At 32.8% G+C, this 19,084-nt stretch overlaps 2 protein-coding genes across 5 annotated transcripts in view; one reads left to right on the forward strand and one right to left on the reverse strand.

Moving 5' to 3' along the window:
* Nucleotides 1-104: 104 nt before the first annotated feature.
* Nucleotides 105-9,719, reverse strand: Ca-Ma2d (Ca[2+] channel Muscle-specific alpha2/delta subunit). The gene is made up of 19 exons (XM_013321787.1): nt 9,161-9,719; nt 8,235-8,316; nt 7,846-7,956; nt 6,863-7,133; nt 6,112-6,635; nt 5,242-5,461; nt 4,858-4,994; nt 4,543-4,581; nt 4,311-4,457; nt 3,697-3,771; nt 3,196-3,377; nt 2,910-3,113; nt 2,667-2,821; nt 2,277-2,553; nt 1,869-2,163; nt 1,339-1,575; nt 926-1,037; nt 465-853; nt 105-271 (listed from the first exon to the last, which is right to left on the reverse strand). The coding sequence occupies exons 1-19, from the start codon at nt 9,235-9,237 to the stop codon at nt 161-163; spliced, it is 3,645 nt and encodes a 1,214-aa protein (XP_013177241.1). The 5' UTR covers nt 9,238-9,719; the 3' UTR covers nt 105-160.
* Nucleotides 9,720-14,105: 4,386 nt separating this feature from the next.
* LOC106124987 (protein rolling stone) overlaps nt 14,106-19,084 on the forward strand; it is a 13,321-nt gene continuing 8,342 nt past the window's right edge. Inside the window, exon 1 of one of the 4 annotated variants that reach the window (XM_013322059.1) lies at nt 14,106-14,300. In XM_013322059.1, coding sequence (XP_013177513.1) covers nt 14,258-14,300 — 43 coding nt within the window. In that variant the 5' untranslated portion in view covers nt 14,106-14,257. Of the gene's footprint in view, nt 14,301-14,381; nt 14,474-16,051; nt 16,088-17,128; nt 17,334-19,084 lie in introns of those variants that run through there. The other 3 variants (XM_013322058.1, XM_013322061.1, XM_013322060.1) reach the window with 3 other exon arrangements.

The following is a 19,084-nucleotide window of genomic DNA, read 5'->3' on the forward strand; positions in this document are numbered from 1 at the left end:
GTTTCACTGTACGGTACGGGCAGGAATCGATTTATTCATTATGCCACTAGGTCAGTGTTGCAAGGGTGTTAACAATGGGAAATAACAATGCGGGGTAAGGGTAAATAGCTTTTATTGCGAAAGTAAGAAAGTTACAAATGCGCTGCATGTAATTCTGTTTTTATCGTAGTAGCATTGCCGTGGTGAAGAACGCCATAATAGCAGACAGAACAAAGGCTGGCGGGTCTACGCGGACTTTGCTACCTATTCCGCATGCTGTTATGTTCCTTTCCTGAAAATATAGTGGAATGATAAAAAAAATCTCATGATCCTTACACCTAGTGTGGTAAAAGAAATAGAAGCACTATTTTTACTTTCATCAAATCTATTAAAAGACCAATAAATACCATCCGTTTGACGTAAAGACATACATCTCTAATGTCACTTAAAAGATGGTACTCTTTGTAAAATAAAATTTATTTAACCTTATCATGGTATGTGAAACAATCTTCGAGCCGTCGCCTAGGCAGTTGACCCAGTTCCAGTTTGTGACACGGCGCCCAATTGGTGGTGGAGTTAGAGGTCGCCACTGGTTCCGTATCGGGTGGCTTCTCACAAGTATCCTTAAAATGCCAAGGTCCTCGCTCTACGACCACAAGCAGTAAGTTGGTCTTCGTAACCAATGCGGCCCAATATGGTGGATGACACTCCCCCTCTTCGTCCTCCACCACAGCTGGTGATGGACCAATGGAATCCAAGAAGTAACTCTGGTTCAGAATATATAGACTAATGCGATGATCACAGGAGAAAAGACTGTCATCGTCTTTGTTTTTACTTCCTTCTATTTCGTCTTCGACTGGAGGAATTGTCGTACCTGTGTGTTATTGGTTAATTAACAAATATATATAGATCAAATAATAGAATTAGTAAGTATTGAAGAACTAACCTTCATCTTGTCCAGCAACATATACATTACGCTGCCAATTTACAACATCAAATAGTATCAAAAATAATTCTGCCGTCAACCATCGTATTAAATTTGTTATCGAGTTGAAAGGCTGAAAACAAAATGTCCTTCATAAAATTGCAATTAGTGTGATTAAAGTCAAATGGACTGATTACATCAAAAAAGTTACACAATTTTAAAAGTGCTCTTACACAATTTTTCAATAGAAGCGTCAATGTTATAATGGTTAAGCATACGGATTTCCGATCATGTAGTCGAGGGTTCGAATCCCGCTTTTCGACTATTGTCGTAAACCATATCCTAGCACAAGCATATAGCTTAGTTGGAATAGTACAGGAAATATCAGTAAATTAAAAAATCTGCTAAAAATTATGTGTTCTAAAGTCCCATACCGTACTAAATATCCAAGCGTTACTAGGTATATCAGGCAAAGCAGAGAGCGGGCACAGAGCTTGGTAGTTGAAGACGTCAACATGCTCGTATATGTTCTTGTCCATAAACGACTGCAGCACATGTGGATGTATAACACCAAAGAATCTACCGACATCGTCCTTGTCATGCGCTAACACCACGTAACCTGAACTATCTATGACGTAACAGTCATACTTCTGGTCAGTGCATGAGAACTCCTGCAAAAGAAACAAATATTTTGTTGTAAATGATTACTTTGAATTCTCTTCATATTATATTATTCTGTTTGTGTAGAATAGAAGAAGTAGACCTTATTCTTTCCCAATTTTACTAGCTTTTATTTAGTTTCACCTGTCCTAATTCATCAAATCTTAGGAGGCAACCTAAAGCAGTTTAATTATCGATATTTTACAATATCGAAATTGTTATTTTCTATATTATGCTCACTTTAAAGTCATAATTTTCTTTAAATGTCATTAAAACATAAATTCAAAAATTAACGTAAACTAACGGTCGTTGTGTTGGTGATTTCCAGGAACTTCTTGTAGAAGCCAGAGTAAACGAACTGGACTCCAACAACCGAGGCTGGTGTTTCCGAGTTTCCGTCCTTGTAGAATATGGCGTAGCTCGCGGTGATCGTGATATCGCCGTCGTTGTTGGCAACTTTCGGTTTGTTGATAATTGTTTTATCTAGAACTGGCAAGTTGGTAGCTACTACCAGTGACTCCGCGTTGATCAAGTGTTGGAGTACTGCCGCTTTGTACCATGTCTCTTCAATAGCTTTCGGGTAAAGGTCGCCGAATACTCTGCAATAAGAAAATGAAGTAATTACTCTTAAACAATGTTTGTCACAATCAATTAGTCGTTAATATCAACCATCTGTAATTTACATTAATTGACAAATTAAAAAGATACTTGCTGGCCATCAAATGTTCTGCTCTTCTCTCCTTGTTCTGTTACCTTTTCGTTCTTAGAATCATCATTGATGTAGTGCCACCGTGTAAGGCCACTGGATGTCGCTATAAAGCGTACGTTAACTTTGTATTCGTTGGCCAGTTTACGTTCCTCGCTCGTCGCGTACCACGTGGCGAAGTATGGCGTGGTCAGTTTAGCGTCGAACACCAATTGCTTCACCAAATCTTCATTGCAATAGTAGTCATCTTTGCCAAGTTGTTCTCTTTCATCTCCGCAGTGCTCTGAAATGGAATAACATTGGATTATTTTAACAATAAAAAAGTGTAGTAAGACAAGGCCAAAGCAAGCAACAGCTTTAATTGTGAATATTTCTGACAAAGAACTAATAACTCACTTTCAAAATCAAAGTTGCTACTCTCAGTTTCTTCGCGGTATTGTTTCTTCGTAATGTTAAGCTCGTTCTTTGAAATGTTGACTAAGAACTTATACATCTCGATCTCCGAGTTTTCTGACTCGTGTCCTTCTAGGTAATGATATTTACAATAAACCCTGCGAACATTTATAATTTTTAGAGGGTTTTTAAACATAGAGAGTGAGAGAGAAATTGATCTTTAAATGAATATTGATATATACTCACCAATCGGGATGTACTCGGTAACTGAAATTAAAGTAGCTGGTAACATTAATACCGGTGACCTCGAGTCCCTGCTTGGCCTCTAGTGGGTTGTCCTTGAGCAGGAGCTCAGTGTCGCCGTAGCCGCCGGGCAGAGAGATACCCATAGAGAACGGCGTCCCTACCAATTTGTTGAAGAAGTAGTCGTGCTTCACACGAGCTATTCTCCTGTAATAATTATATCATAATTCATATTAATACTAAGAGAGTCATTAAACATACATTATGATAGGTTTATGTCAGTTCATACCTCATATTATCGTAGTGGAAGAGGACCTTAACCTCAGTCTGTTTCCCCTCATCGCCATTGACGAGGTGTTCCCTGAGGGATTTGATCTCGTCGCCGAGCTCGCGCGGGCCCTTGCCGTCGTCCACCTGCTCCACCTCCACGAAGTCCACGCTGTTGTAGTTTGTTTGAAGGTTGCCGTTTATCTATAAAGTATATAATTTACTACGACGTAGCATGTAGAGGTATGTATAGACGTCACAAACACCGCAAGGTGCATATACTTTATGATAATCTTGTTAAGATACATTTAAACGTGATGATATGTTCACTCGGCACCGCATTACATCATCATCTTCAGCTCACTAAACGTTCCTAGTGAGGGGCTCGGAGTCTACCCAAAGTCACCCACATTACAAAATAAGCAATTATATTAGATATAACTTAGCGATAAATTAGTGTTTCTTATTGTTCCGAATGATCCAAAATGAACAACTCTAATATATGTAATTAAAGTTCACTTACAGATGTAATTAATAGTGGATGCAGCAGGAGATATCCATTGTTGCTCACGATAAACGAATATCCGTTGACGCCGAGCTGTAAGCGTAAGCTATTTTTTATTTCTCGTCCTCTATTGATTTCCCAAAAAGCGTTATACGCAATTTGTGATCAAGTAATGAAATCCCATTTCATTCAAGGTCGTTTATAACTTTAGTAAATTGAACATTAATTTATTTTTGGCTTTGTGTTTCCGTTTAGTTTTTTTTATAGGATTATTTTTTTCCTTATATGCAATAAACGTGCACATTACTCATAAATATTTTTATACATTGTGATGTTATTGCGATTTTTTTAATATATGATAATTCAGTTTTTTTATTATTTTAATCAATATATTCTTGTAAACTGAATTAATTGAACAGAAAGAAAACTAATAGATAAATCTAGTAATGTCGATATTAATTAAAAAAAAAACTTTTCTTGGTATATTTTCTTCGAATTTTTTTTTAACACAAAAAATACTTCAAACGTATTTCGAATAATGTAGTAATAATAAAACGCAATTTTCACTAAGCGACACATCGACTATTTCTATAACAATTGTAAATGTGGAATCGATTAATATTAAATATAACCTGATGTGGCTGCGCCAGTTTTGCAATACTATCGATTGGTACATCTGTCCCTGCCACTCCCAGCAGGCGGGCGTCGTTGTGGTCTTCGTTATACTTGTAATCAAAAGCTGGGATCGCTACTGACGTCACCAGCTTATCTTCGTCAGGCTGAAGATTATAAATTGTACGATAATTATAACATTAAAAGTTATTTATCTCGCAATATAACGAATATAAAAAAAGATTTACTCACCTCCTTTGCATCAATGCTGACGTTCCATTCACTTGTTCTCTGTCAAAAGATATAAGTATAAAGTTAAAACAAAATCAATATAAATTATCGACTATGGCTTTGCACTTACTTAGTACTATGAAACTACAAGAGAATTGCGAAATGCCAAGTAATTGGTACAAGGAACTTGGCCATATATACTGCTATATATTTTTATAAAAAAAATATATTATGTACAGGTAATTTCTTGTAGATAGGTATAGAATGTAAAACTTATAAGTAAGGTATTAAAATTTCAAGTTATTAATGTAATCAATGTACTATATTGTATAGTACCGTGTAATCTATAGCAGCGTGTGTCCAGGTGGGGGGTGGCTCCCTCCCCTCCAGGATCATGGGGCGCGCGATCACGTTGATGTACTTCAACACCTGCTGCTGCACTTCCTCCACAGAGTGGATGTGCACGAAGTATCCTACCAACAAAATCATACACGAAGAATTAAAAAAAAATCAACTAAATTGACACAGGACGAAAATTCGTCAATGAACTTTACAGTTTGGAAAAATAAAAAAGTTAGAGCACAAATTACAGGGCACGTTACCATTGTTCAGACGTTCGATACCCACCAAACTAGGTTAACGATTTCATACTCTTTGCATTTAAAATTCTATTCCAATCAAGCGACGTATCCTCTACAATGTAGTTTTAAGTACACTTACCTCTATTCAAGCAAGCCATCCATTGTATCTCGCGTACGTTAGTGACCTCTTTTCCGATCAAGTATGTGAAGACGCGGACAGGGATGTACGTCTTCCCGTCGACCACTTCCCTATTGTGCTCCTCGAAGACCTCGGTCAAGTTCCCGGGCACGTAGTCTGTGATCACCATCACCAGCTGGTTGCAGCCTTGTGTGCTTGTCACGTTGCAATGCTGACGTCTCTAAACATGTATTTGTTAATTATAAGGTTTGATATAGCATTAAATTACTTGATATTATACATTCTACAATATTAAACGATCCGCTTTATTTAGGTTGGTTTCGTGGTCATTTACTATTACAGCTATGTATTAAGAAATAACACGCAATGGTTTCCATACGATTTTGGGAATCAAAGTAATATACGAACCCCTTACGTAATTCATAATAGAAAGACAGTTTATTGAACTTTGACCTTTCAAATTTATTAATAGACTTCTATTGGGGTCGGAAAATTACTTTCAGTTGGAGTTTATTATATTTTATCACCATTTATATAACAAATTGATGTGTAATAACTTTTGTGTTACTTAGTCTATCTACTGTATGATAAAGTTGTTGCTGTATTTGTATCATCATCAACTTTCGTCTGCTTACTACTGGACATTGTCCTTTCCCAATGCCGTCCACAACGCAGTCCACTCTGCAGTCTGCACCTTACGACTTACCGCCGTCCGCATTAAATCATCGGTCCACCTACAGAGTGGACGCCACACGTTCCTGTTTCCCTTCCGTTACCTCCATTCCAACATTTAGAGATATAAACAGGTATAAATATACGAGTGCTAAGAGTTTCTTTAAAGGTATATCGTCATAGAATTTTTTTTCTTACCTCTTTCAATGTAGTAAACGCTGTGATATAAGCCATTGTTAGGTTGGCATTACCTTCCAAAGGAACATTATGCTTCTTCTCGCCTTCTATTGGCTCTAAAGTGTTGGTAATTGTTTTTTTATTCTCTAAAGTAGCCTGGACGAGACCGTCAAAACATTTTACAACTTGTGATACATCTTTCTTAAATGTAAATACATTAACATAATCGTTGTTTGAGAGTGTGTCCAATAAAGATTTAAGAGTGCTTCTAGCTACATAGTTCTTGAATCCGGTCATTGAACCCGAGACGTCGAATAGAATGATAACATCCTTTGAGCAAGTCGCCGCTTCAATGTACCAGGATTGTACACGGCAATCGTATGTATCGATCTTTTCCATATTCCACGGCATTCCGGGATAGAAGCGCATTATACCACTAGAACTACCAAAATATTGCCACGACAATGACGGATCCGATTTATAATTGTTTATAAAAATATCATTTAAATCTTTTGACCATAAAATAGCTTTGAGTGCTTCATGTTCTGAAATAAATAATATTATCATAAAATTACTTTTGCAATTATGGAATTTAAATTTTCAGTACAAACGTTTTCAAATTAAGTCCTCGCTTATATTCAATTTAATTCAAGAGAAGAAAATGAAGCGAGGGTTTATTAACTACTTCTTGAATAAACAAATCGTCTTTAGTGTTACAACAACGAATGAATATGAACAACTGAACATTGCAGCAAAGAAAATATAAAGTTACCTTTGAAATATATATTTGTAGGAACATGTATACAGCTCAAATTTGTATTAACATTTATATCATAAAAATGCGAATCCTTTTCTAAAGATATCTTCATATAATGCGTCTTGTTTTCAGCAAAGATCGGTATTTGACTGGGCACGATTGGTTCAGTCTCACCCTCCTTGTAGAACTCGGAATACTTTGCTGAACAATATTTGAACATGTAGTGTTCATTCACTAATGAATAATTAAATTCACGCGCGAGTCGCTCCGCCGTACGATGTATGCACTGAAATTTTCATTACTGTATTACGAAGAGCATTACATTATTAGTAGAAGACAGTTGTCTCTTATGAATCTCGTCCTTCTCAGTGCATTATGGGTAGAAACTTTATGGATTAAATGGATTGGATTATATGGATTCAATCTAGACGCAGTGTATGTACTTCACTTTTTATTGCGCATATGTAATGAAAACTTAATTTGCAAAACGTTCGTTATCTGTAAAAGTTCAAGTTTTGGGTAAAAACAACTGTTTTTGATGGTTTACCTGATATGACGTTATCTGATAAGTTGATAAGGCGATAAGTGTAGATAAATAACTAGAGCCTTTGTTAACAAAATATTGTTAACAATGTTGTTAGTTCAAATCACTAAAACATGCATTAACAGTAGATATCGATTTTTATATAAATTATTTATGCTTTAAAATAAAACCTATGCTACAAGGCTGCAAAAGGCGCTACGAGTCGGCTTCGTAGCACTTACAAACTAGAAGTAAAAAAATGGAAGATTATCAAAAGGAATCTTTCAGATATCTACGGGCGCTAAAATCAATAGTCTGATGGCATTGGCCGTGATTAAAGCAAAATATAGAACCGTTTGAAGAATTTTATAATGTAAATAATCAACCGTATCCTCAAGAATTTCGTTACGTAAACCAGTTTTTAAATACAAATTAACGAAAATAATATAAAACATAGATAATTATAAACATTTACCTTAACTGCGTTTATTTTTCTTGTTAACATAGTACTGACAGATCGTAGAGAAGATTCCAATATTTGTTTACCATCTTTCTTCTTGACGCTCGCGTTCATTTGCTTGTATTTCTGTAAACAAATTCACATAGAGCAGGCGTTCGTTTGAAAATAAGTACAACTATAATTATTATCACCTATTTTTATTAGAAAAAAAACATCATTCTTATTTTTTTCCTCATGCACTTTATATAGCACAACGTTATTAAAAAAGACTGGCGACTAGGATTGAATAAAATAAAGCCCAGACGACTTAAACATTTATGCAGACAAAGTAACTCCGTACAAATATGTAAACCATTTGAAATAAGATTTCAAATAAAAAATAATGTATATTTTGAAACACTTACTATTCGGATTTGATCTGACTTTGTAAGCGACTCGCTTAATTTCCATAAATCTTCGCCCAAGTCCGTCGCCCATAGTTTCACTCTGTTGAAACATTCTTTAATTAAAACAGTTCAACAAAAAAAAAATGAAATCCCAACTCACAGAACTCCTAACTTCATTATAACTCGGTAACGTATCTATCGATAAATCTGAGACTTTTCGACGATAGGAAATAAAAAGGAAATTAAAAACATATAGTTAGTAATCAATAGCTTTGTAGAAAAACATTTATTCATTACTTTAACAAACCTATATTAATAGAAAATCTATAACATTTAAAAAAAAAACTTAATCATATCATATAAATATGTACTACTAGAGTTTAATATATTAGAAAAGAAAAATAGGAGAAGCAAAATTCATGAATAGTCGATTATTCGCTCCTCGTTTTGGGATCAAATTTCCAATCAATCACACGCGTGGACCATTAACAATACCACACCCTGATGAAAATATGGACCAATCCAATCTTTAGCTTTGTTTACTATTAAATAGACGACAAACCTATTAAAATAGATAAATTAATAGCACTTTAGGTAACGTTATTTTATATTTTAATACTATACTAATTATACAATTATTTAATGTTGTAAAAGATCTGAACTTTGCGTAAATGTAAAAACTGTTCTCGTTCTTAATTTCTTTGAAAAAAATATTTTGGCTATTAAAAATGTATGTTCATTATGTTTTTGTACTATAAGTAATTCTAACTTTTAAAAGATACAAATAAATAAGCTCTTGTAAAGTTTGTAGTATGATTGAAAATTTTATTAAACCACTTTGCTTTAGTCACAGTTATAAGCAAATCATTCCATTCTCAACGAATTTCCTATGATCCTTGACATTGTAATAATAGAATGCTGTTAATCTATAATATTATTCTTACACGTCTGCTCTCCATGCTGTTGTGATTTCAGAAAGTACGAAGAAAGTGAAGACCAACACAAAACCGACGCAACGCATGTTCACAAGTGACTCATACGCAGATTTACACCTTTATTACTTCCACGTACGACATACAGAGAATATTACAGTTTAAGGCACATAATCACACAGGAAAGTACACCATTACACACTAATAGAACAGCTAGAACAATATTAAATAACTCTATTCAACAATTACACCTTTAAAAGCACGTATTCAAAACGCAACCGAAACCTTGTCAAAGATAACGAACGAGGACACTACAATAGCACGATACTAAACTATTTAACAACTTTAAAGTTAGAGAGTAAAGCGGTTTAAGGTCGGAGTTGATTTTTAAACTATAATTACTATATTAAACTAAAACAAGACGCTTGTATCGTTTGATTTGTTGAGTTCGGCGCGAGCTTGCCGCTGCCCGCGCCGCGAGCGAGCGACTTTTGTCAGCGACGCACGTGCTGCGTCTATTCTGGGCGGGCGGGCTGCGAGCGGCGGGCGGCGGGCGACGGGCGGCTCTGCATTGAGCGGGTACCGGAGGGAACTAGGTCGTCGCCGTACACACTACGATGCTGACGTCGCCACAGATTATCCGTGTTACAGTATGACAATGATGTAAAAATAAATTACGACTTACAATAATAATCAATGCACCAGTTTTTCATCCATTGCAAAAATTTTAAATGTTTTTTAGTTGACAATTCGCTTCGGCCTAGTTTGTTCCTATTTTATAATGTGGGTGAAAAACTGTGCAATAATATATTTAAAACCAGAATGTAAGTTAATAGCAGAAGTTCACCATAGTATTTTTTAATCTACTTACTTTGTTAAGTAAATAATATTAGCCTACCTATTTGGGTGCGAGTCTCTGTTTATTAATATTTTTTTAAAGGCGTTCGTAACATTTGAGTTTTCTTTCTTTAAAGAACAATTTAAATTGTAACAACTGTTTACACGACTAAATAGTACTGTAACATTATGTTTAAAACTCATATGGAAGCCTTTCACTGTATTTGTTAATTAAAACTTAACCACGCCGTCGCGTCGCGTCCCTCATGGAGTGAGAAGACAAACATTTTCCAGAATAATTGTTGTCACTTATAATAGTTATAACTCTTTTATGCTTGATAAAGTTGTTTGCTCTTTTATATCATTTTATATTCTTCTTCCCTTATGATTTCAGTTTGTTCAACATTCGAAGTTATATTATATTATGTACTTGTTTAAATTAAAAAAAAATGTTTTGTTCTGTTTCTTAATAAGAGTAATTTACACACTAACTACACTCACATATTTTGATACCAGTACAAGAAAAGCTCTAGTGAATGTTAGTCTTGAGATGCTATAGATTTTTTTTCAACTCGACTTAAGTCAGAAAATTGCTTATACAAATTGGAACATCCTTACTGAGTACCGAAAATTTTAGAAGAAAGACATTTGTCTGTTTTATAAAATCATCTATAAAACTTTTAGGACTGCAATGTAATAAAAAAGATAGCCTGAAATAATTCAAGTTTGATAGAGGACAAAATAAAGTTGCCTGTATGGACTAGTCGCGACAATGTAATTATTTGCCATCAAGAAGCAAACACAATTAATTAGATTGTCTTCAAACAATTCGATCTTTTCATTAATTTACTTTTAGTTTGTCTGCCAAAATTACTGTCAATTTCATACATTTTAAATCTGTGCTTAAGAAGCAATCCTTTTTCTTTTTTTTATACTAATCATATTACCGATGATGTACTATTTAAATGTAAAATATTTTGTATTTTCGTTTAATACTACGTTATGACACATAATACGTTATTCAAGTCTCAAGGGGTTTTAATAATTTATGTTGGGCGTTCCGACGTCGACGCGTCGTGAAATATTCAAAGGTTTTAAAGTTAGCAGGACTATAAAGTTAAAATTTCCATAGGTTAAAAATGCGAAGCATTCGCGATTATTTTGTATCTGTTATAAGTGTAAAATAATAAAAAAAAACTTTCAATTTTTTTACTGTGATTTTTCGTGAAACAGTATGTTTAAAGATAACTACTGTAAAGGAACAGGTTCGTTAAATTTTGTGGTATCTTGAATAGACACGATTGATGAAGTATTCGTGTACAGTTTGGTAAGAAAAAGTACTGAATCGAATCAAATATGATCCTTAAAAATCCGAATCTTAAAGAATTACATTTTTCCAAACTTATAATGACGTAGTAAACATCATATTACTAAGTAAGCTAAGTGTTCGTACAAGTTTCAGTTAAACTACATGATTAAACGCTCGTAACATACATTAGAGCGCCATCCATTAAACTTAAGAGCGCGTTAAGGGGTCGCGACGGCCTACAGCTACGAGGCTAAGATGACGTGCTAACGTAGGCTTTGGCGCCGCCCAGGCGCCGACCGTTTCGTTACTCACAAAAGTAATATATATTCTACGAATATATTTCTCTATATTTATAACTCTTTAATTTAGTCTTTATTTATTGTTTACACTTGACCAAGTTTTGTAAGCATCCTTTTTAAGTATTTCAACTTTCAATCGTGAAGCGTTTTTACGAAAAAAAAAATGATTTTTACCATATCAGTCCTCCAAAATGTTGAGGTATTAATGCTTTTTTTCTGCTTTATTAGTACAAGTTAATGTTGGAATTGATATTTCTTACTTTTAATACATCGTACTTTTATTAGAATGACATGAATATTTCATATTTTTAATTAGTGTATCTTTATCTTACAATTTATTATATTTTATAAAAACAATCTTACGATGAAAGATCAAGAGGAATTAATTGCCTTGAAGAGCAGATCAAATATCCCAAGTATTAAATTTATTTCATGATTAACAGTGCTTCCAACATTAACAAGCAAGAAATGAACAGTTTTATCCTTCCTCGACACAAAGATAGTGAAACAAATTTCCTCAATTAGTTAATGTTTTTAATTTATTTATTCATAATGTAATAAGAGATAAAATTATAATTTTAAATATATTTATTCATAATTAATGTGCACATTATTTATTTTATATCATTAAAATAATACGAAAACAATTTTATGATAAACGACTAGACCGTAACATTACATCCGTGCGAAACCTTGAACGTACAAATCAAAAACATTAAAGTAAGTAATTGCTGAAAAACAAGAAATAATCACTGAAAAATTATACGTAAAAACTACATTTACAGTCAAAACAATAATATAATTGATTAGATTTGTAAATTAAAAATAATATAAAAAAAATAAGAAAAAACATCATCAGCCTAGGATATTGTACTAAAAAACATTGGTCAATATGGTCATATTTTTAATAACAACCTTATGTCTTAAAGTATATAACTTACTTTCACACTGACAGATACATGTTCACAGAGGCTGCGTACAGATGTGTGGAAGACGTTTGAATATTGATGTTTAGTTACGCGTTTATATATTCTTGCACTGTATTATATGTATTTTTTTTCTTTTTATTTATCATTGTTATATGTTATTTACTGTTATTATAAAATATGTTATCGTGTAAACTGTTATGTAAAGTGTGTATAGTGTCAAATTGGTTGTATACTGTAATGATGCTATGCAGTTTTTAAATATATAAATAAATAAATGTTCATTTGTCAATTTCAAATATAGACAAGTTTGCATACCAGTGATTCATTGTTTTTTTAATTAAAATCTGATACATAGTCGTATCAAATTATTTTGGATGTAACTTAATAGACTAACATTAATCGGATCCAATGTCTAATTTCTGTTATTTTTTCACTACATACTTACAAGATGGTTTTGTAGTAAAATTTCGCAGCATACAAGCAATTTGAGTAGGAATGGCGGCATTATTGTATTGTGAAGTAGATGCGTGTCAATCCGTTTGACCGCTCAAATTTAGTAAGGCACTGCGCAGTACGTCTTTCCCGCGTCCAGATTCCCTTAAATGAATTACTAAGTAGTTCCTCTAAAACTATGCCTGGCGTACCTAAAATTGTGTCCAGCGCAGCGACTCATCCGATGTTCAGACTACTAAATAGAGTTATGCATTTATCGTGTAGCACAAGTCTTGTAAATTCCCATTGCATAGCAGAATAGCATTGACATGAAGTCACTAAGCCAGATACCTGAGCCTTTACCTATCAGCAGTTATTCGCTGTTTCTTTTATTTTAGTTTTGTCGCAGTGTGGTCTTCAAAACGTGCTGACTCTTGAACTCTGGATTATTTCAATCTCAGTATACAAGTTTGTGAAGCTTTGGAAATGCGTATATATTTTTGCAGCTGACTGTAGCCTTGTGACAGGCGAAAATATTCATTATTTTGAGTACTTATTCCACAAATAAATCTGATTGATAAAAAGGCACTTTCTCACCCCCGGATCCCACCACGTGGCCTACAAAAAAACAGCTTATGGGGCCACGTGGCGTGATCCGGGGGCACAGGGTGGCAATTAAACACACCTGCTCGCCTCTATTACGTAACACATTTTTATTACTATTCCATCAAGGCCAATAGATGGATCATCACTCAATAGTTCATTTTTAAGTTCAAGACATAAGATAATAAGACATTACTTTGTATTTTATACTCTGTCAATTATTCCTAATTAAGCAAAAAAATTTAAATTACTAAATTATGACGTTACCCTGATATGTGCTTAAGTCTTATAAAATAAATAAAAAATCAATGGATTTTTGTATTAGTAACATCATAATCCGTTTTCACACGCTTTTGCTTAACCTGCAATTAAAAATAAATCCATATAAATTGTATTTATATAACTTCCAAACGATGTTGTTAGTAATAAAATGTGCAAAAAATTAGGCAGTAACATTTATTTAAATCATTTATTTTGATAGAGAGCGATATTTGTACACGTAATAAAAGACTGTAAGATTGACAGGGCTGCCACAGTGCACAGGCGAGTGGCAAGCGCAGTGTGCGGCGGGAACGCGCCACGAGACAGCTTCCGCGAACAAAACAGATTATAAATAAATAAAATACAAAAGATTAGAACTGGCACCTAATAATTAACTTTTAAATTTTTTAAATAAAATTATATTTTGATAACATCAAAAATGTGCAAACATATTCTAGTTTCTATGGACACAGCTGACGCAGGTACGTTCAAAACATTTGTTTACACATATGTCATGTTAAAATAATTTTTTGAAGTGAAAATTGTTATGAAGTATAATAATTAATTGAAAAATATTCTATTCTTAGTTCATAATTATAAATAATGTATATAGTGAATAATATTCTTTGTCGTATAAACATTAACTTAATACGAGGTATGTACAATTATTTAATTTTAGTTAATATAATCAAATAAGTAATATCTTCGTTGCGTATTATATAATAATTATTCAATATTGATATCAATATATATATATATATATATATATAAAGCTATAAAGAGGGAGTCTATAAAAATATCAGAAAGGCTTCGCTGAAGCCATACGGTTCTTTAGAGTTTTTATGTCGAACCTAATGTTAAAAAATTTAAACACTGCTATAAAATAGATAACCAAATAAGTTTATCACTGTAAAGTTTCATTTTATAAACATAATTTTCGTTTAAAGAAAAAACCATGGATTTTTGAATCGATTCAATCGTTTTTGATTTTATTTTGAACAAACACAAATCTGTTCTATCTTTATATTTATCTTGGCGTATGGAGTATAAGTTTAATAGCATACCTAAATATAATTTATCATAATGAATACACCAACTGTTACATAAGTCAGATGACTAAGTAGTTATTTGGATAAATAGTCTCATTGTTGGTGAAGATCGTGATTTAAGAAAGGCATTGATAAGGAACTGCTGGATCTTGTTATAATACTTTTAGGATCCTGTGCATAAGTTGGCACGTCGGGAATAACAGTATTTTTGCGCACGATGTGCCAAGTCGACAAATTTAGAATAGGTACCCACCCCTTACAATTTCTTTACAATGAGAAGTTTGATATCAAAGTTGGGATTGTAAGGAACAGTTTAGTTAACAAGAACCGTGTAGATTATATATTACTAACTATGCTCACTAAACTGCTATTTCTTTTTTTTTCTTTTTGTTCTACCCACGTCTACGTTTGTTTGGTATACAAAATAGTAAATTTAGTTTTGACAATATTTTTCCTTAAGTGATTTTTCAGTATATAATTAGAAAAAGCCGTTTCTGGAAAATCCGAAATTTGGCTCACCTCAATATTTTTTTATAAATTGTTAAAAATTTGTTAATAGAAATTCCCATTTGGGAATTAATTTCCTTGTCATTTGCATTTTACCCTAACTACGAGTCGAACATTCCTTTATTGTTATTGTTTTTGCACGTGTAAGGGATTTCCTTCAGATAAATATAATTTTTGAGGAAATTTAATAATTGTTAATGACTAAACGAATAATTTGTACAAATCATTAACTAATTGATGTAAAAGTGGTTATTTTAATATATAAGGAAAAAAATGGATACCACATACATGCCATAGTAACAATTACTTTATTAACCGACTAAAAAAGAGGTTCACAATTTTTTTTTAGTCGGTTTTTTTTATTAACATTTTTATGAGTTTTGTAGTCATCAGCGCAATCTGCGTAGAATAAGATTAAGTGTGCCAATATAATTTGTTTTTTGTCTTTATATTCCTTGATAATTTGGTTCGCCCGGCGACATTATCATATTACAGTCAAAGCATAACTTCATTGTTGGATGCATATTCAGCACTATTCGAGATGCACGTGTTGGGTGTAAGGTGTAAAAGTATCTTACCATAGATTTATAACTAAAGATGTAGCTTTGATACAAATTTGACAATTATAATTAAGACCGTTTTTGAGATTTGAAAATTGTGGTTGACGTAAAAATGTACTAGTGTCATTGAAAAAATCCCAAAAACAGGATAATGTATGTATGTGTAAAAATTTAATTAAAAATAAAATAAACTAAAACATTTGATAAATTGTTATTTAAATTTATTTTGCAATTCTATATCTAAATAAAGTAAAACCGTAAATGTTTTTATCACAGATTATTGTTGATACATAGTTAATTTTAGTGTTTCTATTAACTGTACTAAAAACTTAGAAAGCCCGATATTTATGTTGGAATTTATATCTTAGTATAATCTTACCTTTAGACCTCTTTCCACGGGCGCGTTTAGACTCACAAATTTTGGCCGCGCGCGACATTATTTCCACTGGTGCGGAGTAATTTTTATATGTTTCATAATATTGCAAAAATTATCTATTTTAGCTATGATTTATTATTAATAGAAATGTTATTGAAGACTATTTGTCGTTTATAACATTGTTTTCGGATTCGCGACGTCAATTGATTTAAATTAGAAACCCATTCGTCTAAATTAAATGCTACGATTTGTCTATTAATTGTCACTTTGGCTGTTAAAAATAATATTGCTCCCAAATTGGTTCTGATTGTGAAGATTTCGAGCGGAACCGACGACTGTTGCTAGTACGTGAATTAACGATTGTAAAGATGACTAAATAGTCTCTAGGGTTGACATCACTTATTTTTTCGAACTCGAAACTTTAAATTATTTTTAATTAAATTATTTCTACAGTTTGAGGCTGTATATAATTTGTGGATAGAAGAATAAAATCCTGTATCACCAACAACAAAATGCTTTCAAGCTACTAAGATAACTGTGTTCAATGTCTGAAACTGACTCTGACTCGACTTAAAGTAATTTTACTCTATTACAGTTAAGCAGACGGGATGATAAAGGTAACAATTACTTCAGAGTAATACGTGTATCCATTCCTAAATATGTTACTGTTATTTTTTCAACAATGAAGCCCTATTAAATTATTTAAGACTGAAATGTCACAGATCTTACGTAAAATTATCCCATAATGTCGGGTTGTCAACCCTAGAGTACGATATTGTTAGTTATTGAAAGCGACGCAGTGTGGAGGCCGGCCGCAGTCGGCGGTCGCAGGCCGCGCATGCGCACAGCCCTAGCCCGGTACATCACAACTTCGACCATTTTTATAAACATCGCGCACTCTATGCTTTGATACCAAGTTAACCTGTAATTTTACCCCGCAAAGTGTAACACTGACTTGACTGAATAATTAATGTGAACTACAATCCCGTGCTAGAAATATGAGGCTGCCGATTTTTGATATGCGTAAGTCAAAACATAATAAAAATATTTTGTAACCTACATTATGATTGTTACATTCCAATTGTTATGTTGTTTTGTATCGCAATTTTGCAATGTTTCTTTTATTTTTACTTCCTATTTAATCGCTGAATGTGACTCTTCAGTTTTCTCGTGGCTTACTATTACGCATGCATATCATCAAAATATTTAAAATATATATTTAATTTAATTTAAAGCGTACTGTTTCTTTAGAATTTAATTGACTCTGCATTAAACTTGTAATATGTAACTTCCAGTATTGACATTTTTACCCACGTTTATTTGACTACGATGCATAGTTTATTATACGCTAGCGGTTGCACGCGACTTAGTCGCCGTAGAAAAAAGCCTATAATATAAAGCCTGCTTACATCAGCTACATTACCGTCAAAGTGCTGTCAAAATTAGTCCAGCTTTTCGGTACATTACCCGGAACAAACGCGGACTTGTAGGACATACAAACATCAAAAATTGGATTTTCATTATAAGCAACGCAAACACATTATGTTAGCGAAACATTATTATTTCCAACTTATATAGATGCACTTGTATAGATAGGTAAATAAACAACATTTATATTACTTAAATAAACGTTATTCTAAAGAGGTCTAATAACTCCTTTAAAACAAGTCAATAATAATTCCTTATATATCAACCATTTGCAATTGTATTTAAAAGGAAGGAATTAATTAATTCTGCCGACCCCTTTCTAACAATCGCGAATAGACCGGATGGAAAGGGGACAATGACGCATAGAGGGTTATTATCCTTTAAGAACGACTAAATAGAATCTGTTGAAATTGTTACAGAGAAAACATTTCTTAATAAATTAAAAAAAAACTAAGTTTTAAAGTTAATGCATAAATTTTGGATTAAATTTTTCTTAAAACAAAATACTCATAAGTGTACCAGACAGTACAATTATATCCGATAAAGAGAAAACAAAAACTGAACTAAAGAAATCAATACATTTCCTGAATAAGTTATGATTCCAAAATGTAGCAATTAAGATTACACAGTAATTATAATTAAAGAAAAATTAAAGCTCAGCTACTTATATTTTGACCTTCAGCATATTTCATACAATGTCCTTAAAGGTATGTCAGCTAGAATATGTTTGTGTAACGTAACCCCGCAGGATAATAACTTTATTGAATGAAGAACCATTGTGTAATTGTGATTATTAGCATATTTCCGTGTTCCTTTTTAGTTTTTACACACCGATGATGCATAAAAGGTTAAAAACTGCATGAAAAATATTGCTTTTTTTAATTTTTTTCGCGGTAGCTGGTCTAAAACCGGACATTCCTTTTGAAATTTATTTTTTATGTTGAACCTCTGTCACTCAAACTTCGCAATTTAATTTTTGATGTATAATACGAACCAAGTTTTATATCTACGTTCGCATTATTAATATATGTTAACTTTAGAATGATAATTATTACCAAAAAAGTCAATCTCGCATCGTTGCGTTATTCAAAAGTACAAGACAAAGATTGAGTGTTACTTTTGCTTTATTATTAACATCAATTAACGACAATATTAGTTATTACCGCATTGCTCATTTTGCAACGTTCAATATGAGTTTAATATTTCTTAAACTATACTAAGAATTCTTCGATTGCTTATACTACGTACAATGGTTGTAGCATTTGAAATTCAAAATTTAAACATTAAAGTAGTCGCAATCATTTCCTGAACATCGACTTTATACACGAATATTTTGATTGCATACA

This window comes from Papilio xuthus, unplaced genomic scaffold (assembly GCF_000836235.2).
Source record: "Papilio xuthus unplaced genomic scaffold, Pxut_1.1 DF825946.1, whole genome shotgun sequence".
Classification (NCBI taxonomy): Eukaryota; Metazoa; Arthropoda; class Insecta; order Lepidoptera; family Papilionidae; genus Papilio; species Papilio xuthus.